Genomic DNA, 12,587 nt, shown 5'->3' on the forward strand with positions numbered 1-12,587 from the left:
ATGTTGTATAAGTTAACTTGAAATTTTGACTGATAGATGTCATATTGAAAAAGTTATGTTCATACTAGCGCCCTCTATGAGAGTCAGACATAAAAACAAATTCATTGAATGTATCAGCTTCCAAAACATATTCCTATAAAATTTCAATACAATGTTGCCAGTAGTTGCGACAAACTCGTAAACATTGTATATATATATATATATATATATATATATATATATATATATTTTCTTCAACGCTCTTTATCTTGAATACGGATGGCGTTTCGGAAATTTTTCACTGATCAAACCCCAAATATTTATCAGTTTTCTATCTATTAACACTCTGTATATATTTACTTTCTCTAACTGATGATTATATAGCAATAATTGGTTATAACACGTTATCTACAAAGTACAATAGATGCTGTTGATTGCGGTGCTGTTTACACAAAGATGATGTGGCCGTATTTCAGATAATTGGTTTGAACGTTTCTGTGATAAAACTTTGGTTATCATTCTAAAGAAGCAAGTAAAATTTTCATTTGAAAAGGACTGTATATACTGTACTCAAAAAATAATAGGATATTTTGCCAAACGTAATACATATATTGTAAAAAAATATTTTTTCTTAGAAGCAGTGCCTTTCAATGTCAGTGCCGTACCTAGGATAAATTGAGCTATCGAAAATGTCATTTGAATCGAAACGATTGATAATTAGCACTCTGTAATAGCGAATAATATAAATGCGAAAATGTGATGCAAATTCCTCACTAATATTTTAATATTTTCAATATCATTGGAATGCGAGAAATATTAACTAAATGTTCAGAATATGTTAATTTTACATTCCTTCAACATCATTTTATTACTTTTAATTACAAATATAGATCTTCCAATTGCAAATTACTTTTATGAAAATATAAAATAACTTTATTGACAATATCGCCATGGAAACTTCATCGTTGAGAATAATGTTTATTTTGCGAAATTAGAAACGATTTTAATGTATGCCACAATTTATTTATGCGTAAACGTTTATTAAAAAATGTACTCGAAATATACTTAGTGAATGAACAGCCTATTGTATACTTGATAGTTTGATCCAACAAGATTTACACATAAAAAACGACAGATTCACTAAAGTGCTTCAACACCTTTAACACCTGATCTGACTAATATTTGTTGGTGTTTCTCAAATTTTTTTCCAAGAGTTTCAGGCAATAAATATTGTATTAAAAGGATGAAGTGACAATTGCGTTATTTTACATAAATCAACTAACTTTATTTTTTGATCATAGCATTATACGTTATCCTAATCCACGTAAACGTAAACTTAATTAGAGCAAATTCCAAATATTCTCATATTTCCGTAGTCTACTTCTATCTGGTTTTGTTCTCATTTCTCTCCAATTATCTCCTTTCCCTCCTACCTCTTTTTTAATCCTTATTATTATTTTTTTCTAGTTGTTCCATATATACGTACATTTGATATTGTTTCTTAATTTTTTTCTAATTTTTCTTTGTTGAAAATTTTTCCATATTCAATTTCTTCGTCGAGTGTTTTTGTCTTTTTTAGATTCCTTTAATTAGTTCTCTATTATTATCAGACTGTTCTGTACACATTTTTAAATTTTTTCTCCCTTTCATATTCCTCATAATATCTTTGTTAGCGTTTGTAGACTTTTTTCTCCAAAATTTTATAGCATTTTCGATTTGGTATTGTTGTGGCATGTTGCTTGTTCAACTTTTGTTTGTACCAGCTATTCGTTTTCATTGTTTTCTAAATCTTGATTACTTTTATTTTTGATTCTCTCTTCTTTTACATTGAGAAGCTCTTAAATTTATTCCCTCAACCTCTCTTTAATTTCTTTATCTTGTCTCAATACAACATCATCTTTATTTTTTATTTTTTTTATATTGTTCGATTTTTTTTTGGAATTTATTGTACTGATGTTAATTTGATTACTAGGAATATATTGATTTGAAAACTTTCATGATATTTCTGACTTCTTTTTCGACACATATCTACATAACTTGATTTCCTATTTAAAAATGGCCAACATGGGGTAAGCAAAAACTTAAAGTATATTTGCTTTGTGAAGTTATTAGTTGAATTTTAGACGGCATTACAATAGGTTTTAATACGCAAAAGCCTTCTTAAAGAGGTGCTACTTGAAGAAGTGGGAAATTTTCTCCGGAAACATGACTTTCTTTTTCAACTATGAAGTGCTATGCTTAAAGTATTAGTGTAGGTAAGTGCTTATAGAGTCTGGAGAGTGAGTTTAAGCACACGATATAAAATTTTCTCAAAGATAAGACGTAAAACAGCAATATCAATTGAAGTTAATACCTTTATACTACCTCGTTTGCTTCAAATACATTTGGTATGAAACACGAGAACATCAAAAATCAACAATTTACCTATTCTTACTCATTTACATTCTCACTAAACTCACACTTTTAATTATTCACTGGAAGTATCACTTAAGATGAATTCAAACAATAAATCAAATAACAAATAAGAATTAGTCTTGCTGTTCGTTAAATGTAGCCATGTGATGCCAAACGTGATTTGCAATGGCTAGTCTTATTCCTCATATTACCCATCTTATTTGCTATTCAACTAGTAGCTCGCATAGGTTTATACAGCAAATGGTTTTAAATCCAGCTTGAAAGTATTTAAAAGCACTTAGCAAAGGGTTCAACTTCACTTAAAGATAAGTTTGTGCTTATAATTATACTTTACAACCTTAAAAAGTACTTACTCATGTTCCATAAACTTTATATCTATACTTTGACGCAAAAGTGAAAACTAATGTTCAAAAAACTCCCGTAATTTAAGCACAAATTAGAGGTCTGATTTTATATGGTGCTTTCTAAAAGACTGACTAAAAAACTGCGAAAATACTTAGTTTTACTTGAATAGATATATAAATTTATACAATATAATATTTATAAAGTCCTCTTAACACCATACAACAAAAAAATAATACAAAATAACTTTCACTGCCGAGTAAAACAAAGAAAACCTAGCATGTATATTTAGAAGAAAATAGATTGTTTACCCTACGGCTGTCATTTTGACTTTGATCAGCTGTTCCTGGAGACTGCCCGATGACGTATTTTTAACTGTCAAATAATGTGTGCGTGTTCTTGTTCCAAGGCACGTGTGTACATCAAATGACACTTTTTTATTTTGTCGTATAACCTAATTTTCCACAGACAAATGTAAGATATGTTTTATAAATTGGAAAAAGGTTTTACGTTACGTAATAATGTAATAATTCAATTCTTGTATGGCTTGACTCGAAAGTAAATATAGAAACGCATACGAATAAATTCATATCATATAATGATCATAAAACTGACTCATTCATCTCGATGACATCTCATGTCAAACAGCATTGTCAATAGGACGTAATTATTCATTTTAATTTTTTTGTTTTCAAAATTGTAGTGGTTCGCAAATATGTCTCGAATTCCTAAAACAAGTGGTATTCCATCTCGTCTAGTATCGGCATCAGCTACATTTACCAAAAACCAACCAGGGGAAAATGTTACACACACCACGCAAAGAACTAGAGTAGCTCAAGTGCAGTCATGTTGTGGTTCTGGTACAGGAGAAGCCCAAGCTCCATCTACAAATCTACCACAACCAAGAACGAGTCAATTGCCACAATCACGTTTACCACCTCCATGTTGTTCAACTCAAAAGGCACGACAACCTTGCGCTCCTAAAGGAAATCAAACAGGTATACCTCCACCTAGGTCAATTGCTCAACCTGGATTTAGTAGACCTCCTGCCCAAACAGGAATATCGAAATTGAGACCCCCTCAACCTGGATTTAGTGGACCTCCTGTCCAAACAGGAATATCGAAATTGAGACCCCCTCAACCCTCAGCTACTGCTCAGAGTCGTAGCTTAAGTGCACCTTCTTCTTCCCGTCAAACCAATTTACCAACAATGCAAAAATCGGTACAAGAATCTTCTAGACAAACTGTTGGTGCACAAGAAGGATCAAAAAATTTAACTTGCAGGAAAGAAACAATGTTACCTAAATCAGCGTTGAAACCACCGGAAAAAATAGAAAGTAAAATAAAAAGCAGTCTTTTAAATAAATCTTTGGCGAAACCTCGTGTCAAGGTAACGGCAAAAGCTAAACAGATCACACAGGCACCAGCTGAGAGTATGGAAACGCCAAAAGGAATTGAGCCTGTATTACAGAAAGCCGTTTTCGAAAAGCGAATAGAGAGAGATGAAAGAGGGGAGTCTCTTATTAAGAATCTCAAGCTCTCAAAACTCAACGATCAAAATGAAATGGACCAAGTAGAAATGGGTATTCAACAATTAGATCCAAATTTTCCATCAATGAAATCTCGAGAGATTGTGGGAGTTACCAGTACTATTTCTGTAACGCCTTCATACGCGACGGTCTCCAGAGATTACGTTAGAGCTTTAACAGAAGAAAAAGAAGATATAGGCATGTCTCCAGAGGAAGTAGCAAAATTAGTTGAAGAAGAAAAGGAAGATGTAGATAACACCTTGAAAATGATTCCTCCCGATTTAATGTTATCTCCAGGAAAATACGAGATGAAACAACGTTTACAACAATTGAGATTAAACTCCGAGTCAGTGGCTCTTTTAGAACAGTCCATAATACAACCAGAAATTACTGCAGATGAGGCTCAGTCAGAGCCATCTCCAGAAGCTGTAGCAACTGTAATGCACACCGTAGAAACCGGAATCACTCCAGATGCTACTCCGGATCAAGTTTTTAACTCCTTATTTCGAGAACCCCCCAATGAGCATTTCATAAATCTTAGTTCGGTAACTCCAGGTCCTCTGCAAGATGTAGTAGTTCCCACTGATATACCTAAGGAAATTCACAAGGAAGCCGTTACTAATGAGATGTCTAAATTAACAGAAAAATTAAATAATATTCAACCTGGAGATATTCCTTACGTAGATATTTTCACTAAAGTGATGTCTTACGAACAAAAATCTCCGGTAAAGGGTAAAAACTTACCACGTACTTTCCAAAAAATTTCGGATGAAAAATCTCTATGGGTAAATGCGGATTTAGAACATCTCGTGAATGTAGTTGGTGCAGAACCTGCAGATATACTAGATCCATTCAACTTGGATGAATTAGAAAAATCTGAGAATTTAGAAGCCGAAATGGCAAATGGTCTCGAATATTTCCTTGAAGCTAATCCAATTCAATATATGAATAGAGTTCAATTACGAGGAACACAAATGCCAACGTACTTTCCTGGTTATATGGTGGCCGTTCCAGATTTTCCAGATCTGATGAAAATTGTAAAAACTCCAGATGAAGTGTTTGCTATCGCGTGGAAATCGGTACAACCAAAGTATTTCGACGAGGAATCTATGGTATCTTTTATGTGATTCATTTTTGACGAAACTAGTTATAGTGTATTATATTCTCTAGTATGGTGATGAAATGAAGACTGCATTTGATATTAAAGACAATTTGATAGGAGCTTGGCAGAGTTCAAAACAAAAAATTGTACAAAAAATGATACAAACTCATGATATGAAAAAAGTTATTTAAGCTGAAGTTCCTCAATTTCATTATGAAACTCCTGAAAATAGAAAACGCATTTGTTTTGTAAAGTTTTTTAATGCATCCTTCAAGAGTGCTATGAAAAGATTATGTCCCGTTATCTGGTACAGGTGATATTTTTCAAGATTTTCATAAACTGTTATTGCTACTCGATTATGGCCAGTATTACCCTCACCTAACAAAAACAATGTGATTTTTTTGCTAAAATTACTTTCTAATATGTTTTGGCGATTCTGCACATATACATTTTCTCATAATATGTTTTTCATTAGTCCTATAACAAATAAAGTTTATTACAGAGGGAAAAATTTTTCATTTTGTTCATCCTAATATTTGGAATCGCCACATATACATAAAAAATCTGGGTATTAAACATCTTCAACTTTAAATCGAGTTCATAAAGATATGGGATGATAGAAGAATGCCCTGGACGACATATTTATCCTCGATAATAAGAAAAATAAGGTATTTTAAGTCACAGAATAAAAAATATAGAATCATGGAGATCTTGGCAACCAGTGGATAATGTCACTATACCCCTGTGGAGATAAGTAACTTATAGGAAGTATGTATTTATATATGTGGCTTATCCAGTTGAAGACGTGGATCACTTTCCATCTTTGATTCTTTGAAGTATTTATTTGTCAATGTCAAATGTTAATCCACCTGCCTTTATTATCTTTACCTCCATACAAATCCTAGCCTCTTTATTCTTGAGGGTAAATATTATTTTTCTATATTTTCCTCAGAAATTATTCTTCTATATTCCTGCTTTCAGAGCCTCACTGGATCCATATCAATATAGCTCAATAATCTTTATCCACGACTTTTGTATAATGTACCCATTATACGTCGATTTGCTCGACCTTAATAATACCCATTAATCACGGAATTTAGGTATACTATATTATTTTATGGTTTTGTTTTTTGTACACATATCAAATCTTTTACAAAATGTATCTCCAGTTGTTGCTCCTAAAACAACCGCTTTGAATAGTAATCTACTAGCATAGAAAATTGCAATTTATCTATTTGGTCTATAGCGATATGTATAGTTTATATTTTCTTAATAATATTAACTAAGTTTAGCAAACGGTTTCAAAAACAATTTTACTGCTTGGAATAATAATCTTTCCTTCTAATTTATGACATCAATAGCACCAGCTTAAGGTATTATTGAATAAAACAACTCAAAAACTCTCATTATAGTTCTTGTTCGAAACTAATATTTTCTCCCATCTAGTAGTCTCTAATATAATTATTTGTATTAATTAAATAATTTAATGATTACAAGTTTTTTTCAAGAATTTTTTGAGTATATAAAAGGAATAAAGCGGTTTATAGATTCGGAAAACTAACATATCTAGATGTAGATGGAATAAAAAATATTTCTGTTGTCCTATTCAGAATATATTAAGAAAAAATTGAAAGTTATTTTGAAAAAATAGAATTGTAGTCAATGACTCATCTTTTAATCTGTCATATGAATTGTATTTTGGAAGAAATCTGAGTGTGAAGACTGGTTTAATGTGACACGAGCTCATTTAGGTGTTAGGACACAAATTTTTGCCGACAAGACGTTGACCAGAACCTACTACATTATTTGTTATAACTTTGCTTCCTTCCAAATCCCTTCAATTTTTATCAGGTCTCCAGACGCCCTTCTTCCAAAACATTCCTAAACTATCCCCGAGCCTCCGCCATGTTTACAGACAGAATTATACATGAGTCTAACAAACGTTATTCCTTTAACCTGCGCATCATCAACAGTCAACAGTCTTCTCTTAGAACCAAAAACATTGACTCATCACTCCATAAAACTCTCTCAACTTTCTCCATGTGCCTGTAGCCCACTACAAGCTGTTAATTTTATTTTGGCGTCTTAAAATAGGTTCCGTCACTAACACCTTTCAAAAAATGGCAGCTTCTCTCAATCTTCCCTAGATTCATTGATGTGAGCTGATATCTCTGAGTCCGTAAGTCTTCTATCAACACAATACGTTTATCTTCAGCGGTTGTTGTGTTTCGAGACCACCCTGAACGTTTTCACCGAAGCTCCTGATGGATGTTTATTTTTCAAGCTGTATTCCACGGTATGTTGAGATATTTTTAATTCGGCAGCAATGGTGCGGTTACCATTTTGAAGCTTACAAATCTGAATCTAAAAGTCTTAGTTCAAAAAGTGTAAATCACAGGACGTTTTAGAGTCTCACAAGACTTACTGGGACTAAACATTAATCATAAGCACCGAAGAGATAATTCACAGAATAATAAACATTGAGTCGGTACTTGCAAGTACCAACTTGTCGCACTTACCGATAAAACATAAACATGCGCTCGTGTAAAGTAATCACATAAAGGTTATGGGGGGAAAAAGTTTTAACCAGTAGTGTTCATAATGAATTACTTTATTCTCTTGCTAGCAAAAGTAAACATTAAGAATTATTCACTATTTCTATTTCTCTACACGATAATTTGGGATAACCTTTATCCTTGGAAGTGGTGGTTTAGATATATTTATAGATCGACACAACTTATCATTAATTTTCTCGAAAGTTCTAACAGTTTTAAAATAATTTTTGTAGATCCAACATCCATCCTCAACTTATACAATTTCCAGTCTAATTGCAGTGCTTCAAACACTAAAAATATTTCTCAATTAATATCATTTGAATAAACTTCGTAACCAGTATTTACCACAAGGCGATTAACGCGCTGCTCTAATCATTCGTATGCACATTATAACCAGTTTAGGTATTAAATCAATGTAACCGCAACCATTAATTACTTCTTTTTATTATCATTTCATTATTCAGCAATAATAATAACACTTCTCACACTAGATTATATATTGACAACGTTTAAACCGGTGTGCGTGAAGAAATTCCGAGAAAGATTATATTTTTTACATGTTTGTCATTCTTGTATCGGTCGAGATAAGTTGAATGAGCGTTTATAATTGATTTTTATATTGTTACGGCAATATTGGACTTAATTTTTACTACTTTATGTTATTCAATTTACCTCAAATATAATGTAAAACTGTTTTTATTTATAGATTATTTGTCTCAAATTCATTTTTATAGTTGGGTTCGTGGCTCGCCAGGCAACATAGCACATGGCACCTAGTGGATTAATTTTATCAGAAAAATTTTCTTCAATTTTTGTTGGATTTTGCATATTTTAGCGCTTGATATGTTAAAATCTCCTAAAATCCTTCTAATCCTTTTGGATCGAACTGAAATTGCCAAGGTAATCTGATCCTAGGTCTCTCTGCCTGGTATAAAGATAAAACAGCTCAATACTCTTGAAAGTATTTTTTTAATGTCTTATGATATTGTATTTTGATGTGATTAATGATCATATAACTTTTTGATAGTTTTTCACCAAAAATGAACCGTTATTTTACTATGCAGATTCGGCTAAGGCTCGTAACTCAAGACAGTTTTCAATATTTGTAGACCGATAGAAAAAGGTGAGTGTCAATTGACAGCATGCCGTAGTTCTTCAACTAATCTATATACTCGCAAACCCCTTTCAATAAAATTGATGTCCTAAATAAAAAATTTCCTAGGTTTTAATCATCTCTTAAGTGTTCATGGTAAGTGCGATCTTCTCAAAAATAAGGCTTAGGTATATAGTTTCATGGGTTGGATAAGTACTATACAAGGATAATCCCAGAAGTGACTGGTGGTAGTTACTTGAAATATTCCACTGTATTAGAAAGTACACAATCTATACAGCATAAGTTCGAAGACGCCACGCTGCTTAGTATTCGTTTGGCAGCCATCAATAGTTAACGTTTTTAGTGAATTTGTAAAAATGGAAATAATTGGTCATCGTTATGTGATTCAATACTTTTATTTAAAAAGCGTTAGCCCAGCCAATATGAAAGCTGAACTAAATTTTACTCTGGGTGAGATTGCTCCTTCATTATCAACAGTAAAATATTGGGTAGCAGAGTTTAAACGAGACCGTACGCCCTGAGAAGATCAGCATCGCAGTGGTGGACTCCAGAATGATGAAAAGCAAATAAGCATTTCAAAAATTTGGACATGAGAAAAATGTGCGCATTTGCTCACAATAAAACAAAAATAGCGTCGAAAATATTTCACAAAACTAAAGCTGAATTTGTGCACCGTTTCATCCATGGATAAAACGTTCATTACTTCACGATCAGGATCAAACAATCAAAACAATGGGCTGACAAGGGAGAAGCGACTCCAAAAAGGCAAAGAACGTACTATCTGCAGGCAAAGTCATGGCGTTGTTTTTTGGGATAACTTCCATTGACTATTTTGAAAAAGAAAAAACTATAATCGACGAGTATTATGCGAACTTATTGCAACGTTTGAGCGAAGAAATCAAGCACATTCGGTCGAACTTGTCCAAAATGAAAGAGTTGTTTCATTAAGACAATGCACCAGCTCATAAATCTGTTATTGCAATAGTCAAAATTAATCAATTAAAGTTTGAATTGCTACCTCAAACACCGTATGCACCAGATTAGTCCACTTGGATTATTTTTTTTCCATATTAAAAAAAATGACTCAATGGTCAAAGATTTTCCAACAATGGAGAGATGAACTGGGAAAAGTGTGTAGAGCAAAATGTTTTTAAAAATTTTTGTGTTTTCTTTATTGGGCCAGGTACTTCTGGGACAATCTTCGTACTGTAAACAAAATACGTTGCCTCACATTGAACAAATTTTATGATTATTTTCCTAAATATTCATTGTTGACTTGTGTGATTGTACATAACGGTAGATGAAAGCAGATGTATGCTGCGATCCTCTAGATACTCTTTGCAAAGCGTGCAGCAGTTGTTATGTTTTCTTCAAGTTCTATTATGTTCAATGAAGAATTGGAAATTAGTCTCTATATATTAGTTCTAGAATAAGAGCTAATGCTTTTGGCGCATCGCCTGTTTATTCTGGTCTATGTCGCCATTGTTTTGACGTACGTCTGGATCGTGGAGCTTTTTATCTATTGTGACTTCAGACATTCTGTCATTTATTCCCTTTTTTCATTACCCATTTGGAATGCTCTTTATTAAAGCTGTTCTTAGTTCCTATATTATATATCATCACTGGTCTTTTTACAAAATCGAACGATATTCTATAATAATAAGGGTCATAAGAATAATTTGAAATATGACTGTTCTATTGGATATTGCTCACAAAATAAAATATAAACTGTAATACTTTTCCGTCTATTCCATTTCGTGCACGTTATATCTTGTATATCACACTTCTACAAACTAAAGAAGTTTTTGCAATAATTTTCATTCAGAAATATGAAGCAAGTAGAGACGCATATGAATATAAAGCTACAAATAAAATGTGTGGAATGAACATTTATATTTCGCTCTGCGAAATTCGCTCTGGTTTTGAGCGAAGCTACTACTGCCCGTCCATAAAGGCTCGCCACGGAGTGACTGACACTCCCCCGGGTCAAATACATCACACAGTAAATAATTTTCGTAGTGTACAAAAGTTGCCGCTATCCAATTATCAGCTTATCACAATTATGCAATTATGTCTGCTAATAGCTTTCATTCTAATTTCTCTTAATACCGCCGCATATAACACGCAAACTCGACTCTCAGTTAACCCAAAGGCTACAATTCACAAGAAACGGTGAAGAACGAAATTATTGTACCAAATATGATGTATATCAAGGATCTGCAATAATTTGTGTATTATTTTAGTTGCGTTACTGGAAAAATTGGCGCATTTAAAAAATAATATAAATTAATCAAGGAGAGAAATACAAATGAAATTTTTCCTCTATTCTTGTAATAATAAAAATATTCAATTATGAAAAAAATAATGTGGTGATATATTGATGGTTAAATTGCAAAACCTCGTAAGTCAATTTTTATCATTTATGGGTTTTTGATGTGAAAATTTTTTAAATAAATTATTCCTTTAAACTGCAAAATCTCGTAAGTTCATGAACAGTTTTTAATAATTGTAGTGACATCTTTGAAAAGCTAGCAAGATTGATATGAAAAATATGTAAAGAAAGAAACCTCTTTAGTAGACTTAAGGGGTTTTGACATTTAAGTATATTTTTAATGAAAAATTAAAATGAAGGTAAGTCTTGAGTCACGCCAAAAATAATTTCGCGGTAAGCCAACTTAAGATTTTCTTTTTGTGCCCTAAACGTTCATAAAATTAAATAGTTATGTCAGACAACCATGGTAGTCGTGGTAAATATATTGCTTAACATTTAATAAAAATATCACTGGATAAGTCGTTCATTAACCTAATATTACCGTGATTTCCAAATATTATGTTGGGGATTAAGGTTAATGTCTTGTAGGTAAAACCCAAAATGATTTCTGCAAAGGTCAGGATCAAAATGATATTCTGGAGACAGATTTAAGAGCCAGTAGTAGCTTTATCATCGGTGATGATTTGAATATTTTGAACAATATCACTGAGAAAGAAGTATCAACCGGTAATATTCCTTGTTGTGAAAGAAGTCAAGATAATGATATAACTGATATCAGTAAAAGCGTAACGCCTACTTCCACGGTGCCAACATCACCCTTCGAGGAACCCTTATTGATCCTTGACTTAAAAAATACAGGACAATGCGACATTAATATATTGTCTGACTTGTCTTTCTCAGAAAATGATCAAAATAAGACAAATCAAACTGTTGCACCAAAACGTAAAAGATCTATTAAAATTATACTTCAATTAAATTGAATAAGGAAACAAAAAACTATAAAAAAATGAGTATCAAGGAAAAGGGGTCCCCCTTGTAATTGTAGTAGTCCCAACTTTTATTGTCGATTATTTTCTGAGGAAGAAAGGATTGGAATGAAAAAAGATTTATATATCGGGATTAGTCGATGCTGCCGCCTGTTAAATTTCATCGCACTGGTATTATTTGTTTAAACTATTCCTGTGAATTATTATTTATGAAATTATTATGAATTTTTTCAAAAGAAACTGAAGTACAAATCATATGATATCTTAACGATGGAAAAATATAATTTATCAAA

General features: G+C 32.3%; 1 protein-coding gene across 1 annotated transcript; it reads left to right on the plus strand.

Annotated features, from left to right (window-relative positions):
• Nucleotides 1–3,370: 3,370 nt before the first annotated feature.
• Nucleotides 3,371–5,827, plus strand: LOC130903561 (uncharacterized). The gene has a single exon (XM_057815743.1). It carries the CDS (start codon nucleotides 3,452–3,454, stop codon nucleotides 5,390–5,392), a length of 1,941 nt encoding a protein of 646 aa, XP_057671726.1. The 5' UTR covers nucleotides 3,371–3,451; the 3' UTR covers nucleotides 5,393–5,827.
• The last annotated feature ends 6,760 nt before the right edge of the window (nucleotides 5,828–12,587 follow it).

The sequence above is a fragment of the Diorhabda carinulata genome, chromosome 2, assembly GCF_026250575.1.
Source record: "Diorhabda carinulata isolate Delta chromosome 2, icDioCari1.1, whole genome shotgun sequence".
In the NCBI taxonomy this organism is placed as follows: Eukaryota; Metazoa; Arthropoda; class Insecta; order Coleoptera; family Chrysomelidae; genus Diorhabda; species Diorhabda carinulata.

Excerpts from the sequence above, each read along its gene's own strand:
- LOC130903561 (XM_057815743.1), top strand. The coding sequence starts at position 3,452 with ATGTCTCGAATTCCTAAAACAAGTGGTATTCCATCTCGTCTAGTATCG.